Source organism: Zingiber officinale, chromosome 6B (assembly GCF_018446385.1).
Source record: "Zingiber officinale cultivar Zhangliang chromosome 6B, Zo_v1.1, whole genome shotgun sequence".
In the NCBI taxonomy this organism is placed as follows: domain Eukaryota; kingdom Viridiplantae; phylum Streptophyta; class Magnoliopsida; order Zingiberales; family Zingiberaceae; genus Zingiber; species Zingiber officinale.
The window spans coordinates 27975050-27988795 of record NC_055996.1 but is presented as its reverse complement, the minus strand read 5'-3'; the positions used below and the strand labels follow the sequence as shown (position 1 = coordinate 27988795).

The following is a 13746-nucleotide window of genomic DNA, read 5'->3' as shown; positions in this document are numbered from 1 at the left end:
TCTATATAAAGGCCTAACTCGTGGGGTTCCTATGACACGAGATTTTAGGTTTTACTTTGATCAGTTATGTTCATGCACTATTTTTTCCTATACCCGCTGAGTTCCCTGTACTCACCACCCCACAAACTGGTTTTTCTTTCGCCAGGTAACAGATAGATGAGTCATAGAAGCTTGGAGGGTCCCGGCTGCCAGTCCCACATCACGCTCGAGGACAGTCCCTTTTCGGTTTTATTTCTGTTTAGTGGTATAGTGACTTTGCGTATTTGCGTTTCAATAAGTTGATGTGGATTTTGGAGTCTGGTCTGGTCATTACAAATAGTTTTGTTAGTGACTTTGTTGGTCTTTCATTCGTACCATTTTGTGTTTTTCCGCTGAGTTAACTTCCAGCCGTGTAGGCTACTTTTTATTTAACTACGTGGTTGTGTTTATTTCATTTTTGTCCAGCCGGGTAGGCTGAGTATATTAAACTGCATGGTTATATTGTTTCTATTTTATTTATGCTCCAGCCGTGTGGGCTGATGAATATACTATATGTTGTGTGTGTATGTATGCATTGCTCTGATACCATAAATTGTCACGCCCCGACATTATTCATTGAGATGACTCAGCAGCAAGTGACTCAGGAGAAAAGTAATGATAAGCAGCTATTGCAGAAGAGAGGGAATAAGGGTAAAGACTTGCAGGTCACTTCCGGAGGATCTTCTCGGCCTCAGAAATCAAGGCGAACAACGGATGGGTCTTCTTGTTCCCCTCAGCGAGACCGAAAGAGTGACATTAGTGAAACTAGGTGTTTTCAGTGCGGCTCGAAACGTCATCTCAAACCCAATTGTCCATTGGATCATTCTATATGCTTTTATTGTAAGCTTCCGGGCCATGAGAGTCAGGATTATGCCCTGAAGGCTCAGTTGGAGACGACTAAAGATACCACTCAGGGCGGGCGACCCACCCATCCACGTCAGCAGAAAGAACCACAGAGGACGCAGAATGCTTCACATCAATCGCAACCGTCGGCCCCCCGGGAAAGGTATATCATATCCAGAGTCAGGAGTATCGAGTCATGCCAGCGGCCACATAGTTCTCTACCGCAGCATCTTTTCATCAGGCGTACCCTATACAACAAAACCTTTCTCCTCCATCTCAGCCTTACTCAGCATTTCAGCCGCAACCTCAATACCAGCATCAGCAGTTAACTGTCGCACCTTCAGTTCCACCTCAGACTATCCCAGCGATGCCACCACCGAGCTCAGATGTGGGACATGCTTATGCAGTCACACGGGAAGAGGCACAGCGGGCCAAGGGATCGGTCTTCCGAGGTAAGGTCTCAGTTTATATCTTTATTGCACACTTATTGATAGATACGGGTAGTTCTTATCCAGTTATACTTATAGTATTTTTTAATAGAATCGGTAGACTACCTGTGCACCGAACACATGGGTTAGTAGTATCTTTACCATCAAGAAGGTACTCGCATGTACTGGGATTTGAAACAATCTTACTGTGGGAGTAGCGGAAGCAGTGTGAGCTCATAACCCACAGAGTCATCCTTTACGGTGGGTGATTTATTCATGATACTTGGTTAGGGTAGTATATGAGTATGTTGCTTGGTTGTTATCCTTGGATGAGGATCCTTGAGTTGAACAATAAATTTGGGGACCAAATTTTTATTAGTGGGGGAGAATGTAAAATACGGTACCCAAATAATAACTAAATAATAAGATTATTTGAGAAATAATCTTAACGGAATTTTTTAGGAATTTTTGAAAAATTTTCTAGATTTAATCGGAGCTCATATGACGAGTTTAAGAGGGATGGATCGGTTAAGTTAGTTAAAGCCTGGAATACCCGGAGGTGGGAGTTAATTGAGAAACCGATCTAGGGTTTAATTGGAAAGCCCCTAAGTTATAAATTCAAATTTGCCCCGTGCCCTAGCTTCTCGCAACGTCGATCCTCTTCCCTAGCCCTCTCCCTCTCGCGACTCACCTCCTTCGCCGAGCTCAACTGGCCTCTTCCCTGTCCCGTGCACGAGCACCACGTAGCTGCCGGCCTCTTCTTCCCTCACGCGAGCCACACGGTCGGCAATCTCCTCTTTTCTGCGAGCGCCTAGCAGCCGTCGGCTCTCGCGCAAGCACCACACAACCGACCCTCTCCCGCGAGCACCACACAACCAACCCCTTTCCCGCACGCGAGCACCCCAGCGCCACCTTCCTTGTGCCCTAGCGTCGACCAACTTCTTCCTGTCCTAGTGTCGGCAGCCGAGTTTATTCCACCTCCGGCCCCTACAAGAGCTATCCAGCAAACAGATTTCCTTTGTAAGTATGAGATGAATGTTTCTTTCCGTAGGTTACAATACAATCCGGGATGATGTCTAGGGCATCGAGGTTGTTGTTTTCTATCTTGTTCCTCTTATGCCTACTGTGAATTTGGGTAAGGTCATTCAGTTTTGATGGGGTTCTAGATCCCTCAAGCTAGTTGTAATATGGTGGACAGATTTTCGGTGTAGGGTACTAGGTTTGGTTTCATGTACTCGGGTTGAGATGATTTTCGGTTCTGTGTCACATTTAGATGGTGTGTTTAGCTGTTGTGTTCTTATTTTGTGGTAGTTACTGTTTTGGTTAGATTTAGGAAAGGGTTTTTGATTTTTGCTCAGAATAAGGGGATGTGGTTCAAGTTTGTTGCTGTTCTAAGGAGACTCGATTGATTCCTGATGAGGCACTTCTTCCTTGTAATGTTTCTCTTGCTTTTTCCAGCAACAGATTGGATAGACTACCAATTGTTCTAGGACTGGGTTGGAGATGGTGTGACAATTGGTATTAACTATTTGATTTATTTGAAGATAGCTAATTTTGTGTGCACAGGTGCAGGACGTTGATTGAAGACGGTTGGCACGATCTACATATAAAGGCGGATACTTCTTACTTTGATTCTTTAGTTCTTTGAACTTAGTGCATAAATTATTTTGGATAAGGACTGCATTACCTTGACTCCACTCGTAATTTTTCCTGTGCTTGATACTTCCACTCAAAACCTTTAAGATATTCGTTTCTATATCCATACAGTCTCTTGTTGCTATCAATGATATTTAGCAGATACGAGATACCCACCTTGTATGTTTTGTTTGTTGTTTACTTATGTACCGTATTAAGCATACTAGCTTCATGTAGCATACCTTATACCTGACTTTTGCTTATGTTTATATGATGACTGCTGCATTGTACGCGTCATGTCATTGCATGCATGCAGGCGACCACTTCTTCCTTGTGGGGGAGTGAGCCGTCGGGTCGCGCCGCACACTCGGCCACTCATGGGTAGTGGTAGATGGAGGAGATGTCGTTTGTCCTGCCGTGCCGCACTAGGTCACTCATGAATAGTGGTAGCTGGAGTTGCTAACAGCAAGGACCCCCTCTTGCTTGGTAGCTATATAGCTACTTAGCACCTGTCCATCCGGTCACTCGAGAGTAGTGGCGGCTTTTGGGTGCTACAGTTGTCATCGATCCGGCCTCTCGACCATACAGGGGTCGTGGTGTAGAGAGGTGGGCGGGATGACCATCCGTGCATACGCTATTTTTATACCTGTTGTTATTATTGTTTATTTATGCTGCTGTTATGAGCTTATGCTGTTGTAACTAGTTTATACTACTGTTGTTTCTTAGGCTGATATGCTTACTTATGTTGAAATATACACGCGTTATATGTGTTTAGACACTGGTATATTTATTGGTAAAATGGACACATCTTACATATTACCTTATAGTTATAGCAGTACTGTAGCAGGTTTGTGTCACCCCTGACCTTCTGTTGTTAGCCTAGGATATGGCGTCAGGTATGAACACTTAAGTTAACATCATGGTAGCAGCTGCTATTCCCTTTATGAGACTGTATACTGTTAGCTTATTCTCTATTTATATGTTATGTTCATGCACTATTTTTTCCTATACCCACTAAGTTCCCTGTACTCACCACCCCACAAACTGGTTTTTCTTTCGTCAGGTAACAGATAGATGAGTCATGGATGCTTGGAGGGTCCCGACTGCCAGTCCCACATCACACTCGAGGACAGTCCCTTTTCGATTTTATTTCTGTTTAGTGGTATAGTGACTTTGTGTATTTGCGTTTCAATAAGTTGATGTGGATTTTGGAGTCTGGTCTGGTCGTTACAAATAATTTTGTTAGTGACTTTGTTGGTCTTTCATTCGTACCATTTTGTGTTTTTCCGCTAAGTTTACTTTCAGTCGTGTAGACTGCTTTTTATTTAACTGCGTGGTTGTGTTTATTTCATTTTTGTCCAACCGGGTAGGCTGAGTATATTAAACTGCGTGATATATTGTTTCTATTTTATTTATGCTCCAGCCGTGTGGGCTGATGAATATACTATATGTTGTGTGTGTGTGTATGCATTGCTTCAATTGTCACCCGTACAGGGAAGATGTTGTCGGATTTTTGTCTGGCAGAGACTCCTCTGGGGCGTGACATTAGGCAGATGGAAAGACCTAGTGAGTGAAGTTAGGCAGTTGGAAAATCCTGATGAGTAAAGTCAGGTGAAAGACCTAGTGAGTGAAGTTAGGCAGGTGAAAGTCCTGGTGAGTGAAGCCGGACAGTGGGAAAATCCTAGTGAGTGAAGCTAGGTGAAAGTCCTGGTGAGTAAAGTCAAATAGTGGGAAAATCCTAATGAGTGAAACTAAGTGAAAGTCCTGGTGAATGAAGACAGGCAGTTTGAAAGTCTGGTGAGTGAAGCCAGGCAGATGCAAAAACTGGTGAGTGAAGCCGGGCATGTGGAAATCCAGGTAGGTGGGTCAAGGTTGATCGGACACATAGTGTTGGGAAGTCCAAGTAGGTCAAAGGAGTGACCAGATACTTGGCACAAGAAAATCCAGATGGGTCAAAGGTGACCGAACATCTGGTGGAAGGAAGTCCAAGTGGGTCATGGAGGACCGGACACTTAGCGCGAGACGGTAAGTCCAAGTGGGTCAAGGTTGACCGGACACTTGGCACGAGGAGAAAAGTCCAAATGGTCAAAGGATTGACCAGACACTTGGTGAAGAAGTCCCGGCAGGTCAAGGTTGACCGGATGCAAGGCATGAGGAGTTCCAACAGGTCACGGTTGACCAGATGTTGGAATTGGAGGCCCTTGAGCTTGAGCTAAGCAAGTCAAGGGTGGTCAATCGATCAGCTGATCAATTGAACCGAAGCCTAATCGATCAACCGATTGATTGGGAGAGTGCTGCGATAAAGAGCAACCCAATCGATCAGCCGATCGATTGCCAGCCGGAAATCGCGCGCGACGCGATAAAGGTTGAATCGATTGGACGATCGATTCAAGCATTTTCCAATAAAGCACAGAGGCGCTCTAAATCGACCAGCCGATCGATTCAAGCCTCCCCAATCGATTGGTCAATCGATTGGGATGTGACTGTTGCATAAGTTAAAGTCGTTGGCGAGCGATTTCTTCGTCACTTCTTGGCCAGCTCCATCCCGATCTTCACGCGTTCTTCTCCACCGAGCTCACACACACACACACACACCAAATCTTGGAGGCTTAGAGAGGAGTGTTGTTGCACTTCCAAACAAGTCAAGAGGTGTATTCAAACTAGAAGAAGAGCAAGCTAGGGTAAATCTTGTAAGATTTGCTATTGTATTTGCTTGTATTTCGCTCTTCCTGTATATCTTGTTGTGTGAGTCTTGTACGAGGTTTCACCACCTCCAGTAGTTACCGAGAAGGGGTGTTTTTATTAGTGGAGTGTGTGTCGCGTGTGGATCCTTGGATTAGTCACCTCTTCTTGAGGTGGATACCAAGTAAATCTACGTGTTAGGGTTGTGAGTCTTGTTTCGAGTTCTTTCCACCGCATATCAACAACACCGAAATAAGCCAATGGAGTGCGACGAGCAATTCACCACCCCCCCTCCCCCCCTCTAGTATCAATCAACCCTAATATAAGGGGGAGGGTAAGGATTTAAGTAAGAAAAAAATAAGAAAAGAAAAACTAAACCCTAAAAATGATTAAGAGAATAAACACAATCAAATCATTTTATGTCTCTTATATCATTTTGCATTTTCATATTTCTTTCTGTATGTTTTTCTAACTTTAACCCAGGTTATCATTTCATCAAAAAGGGGAGACTGTTGATACAGTAAGCGCCAATGATCAAACTTAGGTTTTGATTAATGACAAATGCATTAAAGTTAGATGTTATGTGATCTAATTTTTTTACTAAGTGTGCAAGACTTGACGAGTCTAGAGGACCTGACACCAGGCTGAAATCCAGCTAGGTCTGTTGGACCTGATAGCCGGTGGATAGTCCAGATAGGTCAAGGAGTGACCTGATATCTGGAGAGAAGTCTGGCTAGATCCGCAAGACCTAATAACAGGCCGAAGTCCAGTTGGGTCTATGAACCTAACAACTGGCGAGAAAACCTGATGGGTCAAGGGAGAGTCAAGCGATTATGCATAGTAAGTGAGGTAAGTCACTGAAGGAGAGTGATCTAGTGAAGACGAGTCCCAATTAGAGATTTTAGGCGTTGGTGCAGCTTAGATCCATTTTAGAAGTCTAAGCTGAGACCATGACTAGATCATGGTCTCCGGAAGATAGGATCTAATTAATAATTATTTTATGTTATTGTGCTAACTCTGTTTTGCAAGTTAATTTTTATTATTTGGACTAACATGCATTGCAAGAGTTCGTGTGCAAAAATCAGCTTCAGATGAACAGTATCTGAGGCTCCTTAGATGTGCTCGAAGGTGCCTCGGATCGATGCTTGGAGGCGCCCTGAACTTGTCGAAGGCGCCCTCAAGGAGATTAAATTGGCAGATAAGACTTCGTGGTGCGAAGGCGCTCTGGAGGCGTTGGAGGCTCCTAGATGCATTGGAGGTGCCCTCACACAAATAGAGACCGCAGATGTCGGAGTATAAAAGTCAAAGTTTAAGAGATAATTTTTGAGGTTGGAGGCGCCTTGAATAAGGTTGAAGGCGCCTTCGACACTCCTTAAAAGAGCTATTCAACCAGCATTTCATATACAACTCATATATGAGCTCAAACGATTTCTTCTGTTGTTCCAAGTTGTTGCTCTGTTACAACGCTATGACACTGACTCCAAGCCTCGACTGCCATTTACTACGAGTCAGTATATTTTAATTTAAGCTGCAATTATCTATTGTTTATTGTTGAATAAAGGAAGTGTAGGGTTGTTACACTTCCTCTAGTTATTTGTATTCGGATTACTCTTCCGGTGGTTCCGCAAGAGAATTTAGTGGATTACTCATTGATAGGTCCGAGGGGTATGGATCTTGGAGTGGGAGTCGCTGAAGGTTCCAAACCAAGTAAATCGTTTATCTTTATGTCTCTTCTTGTGTTTTATTTTCTTCCGCTACGCACTCAGTTTTAAATAAAGCCGCAAAAGATAGATTTTGAAAAATACACATGATTCAATCCCCCCCCCCCCCCACGTGTCTCAATCCTACATGTTTTACACAATAGTAATAAAATGACTTTGTGTTTTAAAGGTTAAATAATAAAGCCACAAAAGTATTATTTGAATTGGCTGGAAAAATAAACAAAGACTTCATATTCCTTCAAAGGAGTTTCTATCTTAGCAATCAAGAGGCACATTATACGCATTCAATAAACTTTCATACAAGTACAAAACCAATTTCATTTCAAGCAGATTAACATAATGTACCCAAGAATATCAGGATGACATTCTAAATTCAAGAATCAAGGAACATATTGCCTTTTGTTTAGCAGTTTAGCACCCAAGAGCTGTTAAATAGAATATCTAGAAAGTAATATCATTCAAATATAATAATACCGTCCCAAATGCATCATATTTGATTTGTAGGCTTAAATTAAGGATCCTAACAACTGAGCCAATTATGTATCTAATTGAATACCTGCAACTTAGCTTTTCTTTCTGCTTTGTCTTGTGCAAGTGCTACGACAAGTGGCTTCCCACCAATTAATTTTCCATTCATCTCTGCCAGCTAATGAAATACAGAAAGAAGATACAGTTTACTATTTTCAAAATACAAAAAAAAAGGAGAACTTACAGCTCGAGCTGCTTCTTCAGGAGCTGAGAAAGAAACAAATCCAAAGCCTTTACTTGCACCATTTGGCTCCCGCATAATCTGTGACTCAGTTGCATATCAACCATATCCAACAGATATGTAAAGGTTGAGAAAAAAAATCAGTATAGAAAAAGTACCTTACAAGAAGTTATTGTCCCAAACCCAGAAAATAATTCTCTCAGCATATCATCTTCAATATTGTCTTCAAAGTTCTTCAAATATAAGTTAATCCCTTGATGCTTATTGAATGCCTCCCTGGCATGTAGGTGAAAATTTCCCCTTAAATCTAATTCCCTTTCAGATTTTTTCAGTGCCTTTCCAACATACCACTCCTTATCATCAAATTTCTGCCCATTTAGTTCGTGAACTGCTTGGGCAGCAGCATCTGGCATCTCAAAATTGACAAATCCAAAGCACTTAGATTTTCCATCCTCCGAAGTCATCACAACTGCACTAGTGATTTCCCCATATTTTCCAAAGATAAATTCCAGGTCCTCCTTTGTAGTGGATTCTGAAAGGTTTTCGACAAAGACATTACAAAATTTGGTCGTCTGCAGAGCTTTCCCTTTCTTGCTTGTGTATGAAGGGTCCAACATAAACCAGTTTATCATTCACAAGCATGCCATTTAGCCTGTTAATGGCATTTTGTGCAGCCTCTTCTTGTTCAAATTGAACAAAACCATAGCCTTTTGACTGGCCAAATGCATCTATAGCTACCTTGCAGGACAAGATATTACCAAAAGAACAGAAGATCTCATGTAGTTCTTTGTTTCCTATTGTTTTATCTAGATTCTAAAGGAAAGAGAAAACAAATTAAATAAGACTAAAGAAGGCTGTCGGAAGCAACAAAATTGAGTGATACAAACTGTTTAATACCTTGATAAAAATATTTGCAGCCCCATTTATACTAATGCTAGGATCATGTATCGAATACATAATACGAATGGGCCTATTATGAATAGGAGTGAAGTTCAGCACATCCAAAGCCATTGCAGCTGTCAATCAAATGATGGTCAGAGATCAAAAGAAGAAAAACTTCTATCAACTAAAAGTTGGATCCATGATCTAACATGATGATCATTATCAATGAATATGCATTAAGTTCTTCAAAAGGGATATTAGAGCATAATAAAAGCATTAGAAAAATAGCTCATTGTTTTATAGATTCAATGCAATTGTTACTAGTATTCCAGTGGTTTAATTTTGAAAAGCAAACAACAAGAAATTAACCAATACAACAGTATTCACCTTTTACCAAAATAAAAACTAGATTCTAAAGATACATAAGCTTAATCAAACATGACCAAATTTAATTAACTTGCTAACAGACCAACCTAACCTGCACACACACAGAGTAAAAAAAAAACTAACCCAGAATACACACACACACACACACACAGTAAAAAAAGTAACCCAGAATTCTCCTTAAAGATTAATATCTATCTTTGAGTGGAATGATTTCTAGAAAGATTTGTCTGTACAAAACAAGAATCCCATAATTAAGAGAGGAAAAAAAAAATCAAAACAAGAATTTTCCTTTCATTGTGCGTAAAGGAAAATAGGTTTTACAGTGCTAAAGGCTATGTTAATAATATGGATATCAAGCAGAATATAATTGCATATGCTACATAACAGTGCTCACTGTTTTAGGTAATTAGAGGACAGGTAAAATGGTAACAGCAGTGTCGGATTTCTTTTCACCATCAAGAGTTAAGTAAATTCATAAAACAAATTGCTAAACTAAACTGGCATATAAAGCAAGCATTAACATGAACTACTGTTACCCTCATAAAGTAATACCACTTTGAGCTGCTACCATCTTAGAAGCAATGTGTGGCCAACAGACCTACTAGTAATAGCTATGTTGGATGGCAACTATTATCTAATCAACATCTGATTCTCCAAATTGCTCTATAGAGCCAAGGTATCTAAGGCAACTTTGGCAATCATGCCAAGTGGAAAAGACTGATAAAGGGCATGACCAGGGCAATGAACTGAATGAAAGGTGAAGACAATTAGAAGCAAAAGAAGAAAAATAAGCATAAAGCACACTGGAACAATAAGCAAAACTACACTAGTTTTTTAACCGTGTAATGGGCCACCAAGGTAAATTAATATACAGCTAAGGAGATGCAGAAGGGTGACCAGAGCAAGAGTGACAAAAAGAAGCCAAATGCCATGTACAGTATGAGTGGCATGTCCTATTCAAATCAGAAGGTTATTGTCCTTTACACCTACAAGGAACTCCCTACTCCTCGTATGATCCATCAATAAGAGGAAAATATATACATATGTTCAGCAATAGATTCAGCCAATTTGGAAAGAAGATGTGGATGTGGAAGCAAGAATTACACAATATTGAAAAAAAGCAAAATACCAGTTGCAGAAGGGCAAGTTCACTAAAATAAGATAATATCCCTTGTTGGGATCAAGAGCAGGCATTGAATCCTGTAAACAAGTTATGTAAGATTTGCTAGATGAGTTAATGACATTCATGCTATTTTCTCTGTTGTTCCATTATATGACCAGTGTGTTTTTTTTTATTTCTGTTTTCTTTTCCTTGGAAGGCAGCTTCCACCAAAGAAGGGAAGTGTAGAATATAAAGGGTGCACTAAGACAAAATGATCATCTTGAGAACCATGATAAACTCAAAACAGTAAGTTAGATTATCAAATTCTCATGTGTTAAATCAAATGATGAGCTGGATATTCTCAATTTCCCATCAACTACACATTATATAAACACAGATATAATATGGGCAATTAACAAACGATGATCAATCAGGACAATGATAAGAATGATTCTAATCAGCATTTCCTGCATGAACTCCTTCGACATGATCGATGATTGATGATTCTTTATTGTCCTTGTAAATATTTAGTAAAAATAAAAACTAATAAAATTAACACATAAATCAATTGAAGGTGCTGATAATAACATTGAATCCAACATAACAACTTAGGTGTAGAAGTACTTCAAGTAAAAGAGTTCCATGGCCCAAATGGTATAACACTCATAATCCTTCTTTATTGACAGCAATCATCGTACAATGAAACTTCATGCTGTATCATTCAAGATTGGAGTTTCCAGTTATGTACTAGACTGTTTCTAACTATTACTAACATTTCCACTTAATCAAACAGAATGAGATGATCAGATTTTGTTTTTTCTTAGTAGACACATCCTTCAAATAATCATAACTAGAAATGTGAACACCTATGATTGGATAAATGGAAAAGCAAAAAAGCAACCAAGACTGTTGATACCCTAGCTAGGGTTCTAAAACAACTTACCAATTTTCACTCTATCTTAGTTCTTTCTTAAATATAAGAGGATCTTGCCACAAAGTAATTAGGCATTTTACATCATTGAATTTATTGCGCCTTATTTCATATTTCATGAAGAACAAGATAGTTCACTAGAGCCTGAAAATTATTTGACATCCTATTTTAGCCTAGTGAGAACTCCCAAACGGATGCTGTCATTATTAGCATTGTCCAGAGAACTGCAATCTTCCAAACCCATTCTTGAGCTGGAAACTTTGACTTAACATCATTCCACAGGATTAACCACACCAACCAACAATAAATAACATAAAGTGCTGACTAAAACAAACGAAGATGGAAACTATAAAAGATAGCATACAAGAGTCGCAAACTGTTGATGTAAACTTCAAGAACCAACATAACTAATATGCAATCTAGCATAAAGAAACTAAACAGTGACTCATACTTCATAGACTAACTGAGTTAAAACTAGAAATGAGCTCACCGTCCGTGGGGTTGCTGTAGTTAACATAGGCATGGCCGAGAGAGCGGTTCGTCCTCGAGTCCAGGCAGAGGCGCACCGACACGACAGGTCCGATCTGTCTGAAAAGTTCAAATAATTGCGTCTCCGTCACATTTGGCTGCAAGTCCCCCACGAAGAGCGACGCCAAAGGAGGCGGGTTCCCGCCGGCGCCGTTGACCACCCCGTTCGCCGGATGCTGATCGACCAAAGCCTGCGCCATCTACCCTTAATACTCTTGTTCCACCGTTCTGTGAGATCGACTGATGAAAAGGGGGATATCGATTTTTTTGGGGGGATCGAGGTGAGAGGGAAGACATATATATAGAGAGAGTTGAAGAGGGACGAGGGAATGGAAGCTTCGGGAGTGGCACTGGCAGCCCCACTGGTAAGTGTACCGCCGTTGGCCTCCTCCAACGGTTCCGGATTCTTTTAACGGGTGATGGGTCCGCACCCGTCTTGCGTATGGGCCGCCGGATCACTAAAAACAATAAACGGATCCAGTAACCCGATATCCGGATTCACCCAGCGAGCTGATCGATTCGACGCCACCATGCCGGCGATTCGGCGAAGCGCTTAAGTGTCCCAGCGACGACGGCGAGACCACCCGCACCGAGCCTGAGTCGGTGGATGCCTTGGTAAGACGGCAGTTCTCTGGCGACGATGTCGCCATTGGCATGTGGTTTATTGCGAGGAAGCGGAGATGCAGGAGGCGGATGCACGACCGGGCTCATGAAGCGCTGCCGGTGCCGTGCGGGTTCGTGACTCGTGAGCTTGCCTCTTGCCTTCACAGGAATCTTCATTCTTATCTCTTCCCCTTGATTCTTCCTCAATTCAAATATGCTTCAAAATATTTTCCAAAGAAAATTCTTCGAAACTATGAAGAATCATTTTTCGATATCCTTTACAAGATGTCGGTAATTTTACAATGATTATATTGCACAACTTGAAAAGTTTATGGTACTTCAATTTTTACTGCTTTTAACTTGTTTACAGTCACTTGCAACTCATGAATTTGTTGCAAGATAGACATGTTATCTAACATTTTGAAGTCAAAATACTTCAAGATTGATCCGGTGGTAAGGACGGGGGATACTCATTGGCGGAAGGTCAACGACACGTGGAAGTCAAAGATCAAGAGATTCAACCCTGAGACCCGATCGACCGGACTGGAAAGGCTGACCGGCCTCCCAACCGACCGGACTGAGAGGGCCGACCGACCACGAATCCCCCCGAGCCGAATGAAAGACAACCCGACTAGGGGTCAGGTTTCCGATGCTCAAGGTAAAAAGGTTTCAGGGCCGAGCGGGATGTACGTTCGGCCGAGTCACAAGGCAACAAAGAGGCAGAAGCAATCTCATCCGAGCATACGATCGGGAGTCCTCCCAGTCGAACCGATACCTACAACCGGGGCAGAAGTGATATGTCTGCCGAGCGGCCGAACCGCTCGGCCCTGGAACAGACAGGAGGCGCAAGAAGACAAAGGAGACAGAGGATAACATCATCCTCGAGACATCTGCCGCCGACAGGCAGCAGGGTTGGCGGTCGAGCCGTATACAGGATCATACAGTGGAAGCTTCCACCGTCACATCCGGGATATGCTCGGACGATTGCGGAATGACGTCAGGGGTACTTTTCTGACATGGGCTCGTTAAGGTATGTTTGGGGAAGTGTGCACGCATCGAGAAGTGTGTCCGCGCCTCCCCGAGGTCCTATATAAGGACCCGCAGACGTCGACGAAGGTATGCGCAATCCTCACTGTAGCCACAGTTACGCTGCCTCTCTCATTTCTCGTTGCCTGACTTGAGCGTCGAAGGGACGTCGTCGGGAAACCCCTCCAGACTCAGCTTCTTTGCAGGTCCGTCGAAGATATTAATCGCCGACTAGAGACAGCGGAGCGTGC

At 42.0% G+C, this 13746-nt stretch overlaps 1 protein-coding gene across 2 annotated transcripts in view; it reads right to left on the bottom strand.

Moving 5' to 3' along the window:
• The window catches only part of LOC121992302 (polyadenylate-binding protein 4-like), a 38856-nt gene extending 26741 nt beyond the window's left edge, over positions 1-12115 (bottom strand). For both annotated transcript variants that reach the window (XM_042546593.1, XM_042546594.1), the window contains exons 1-5: positions 11829-12115; positions 8934-9052; positions 8195-8849; positions 8040-8117; positions 7884-7973 (exon numbers count right to left, since the gene is read on the bottom strand). In XM_042546593.1, the coding sequence (XP_042402527.1) occupies positions 7884-7973; positions 8040-8117; positions 8195-8668 (642 nt within the window). In that variant the 5' untranslated portion in view covers positions 8669-8849; positions 8934-9052; positions 11829-12115. The remainder of the gene's footprint in view (positions 1-7883; positions 7974-8039; positions 8118-8194; positions 8850-8933; positions 9053-11828) is intronic.
• Positions 12116-13746: the final 1631 nt, after the last annotated feature.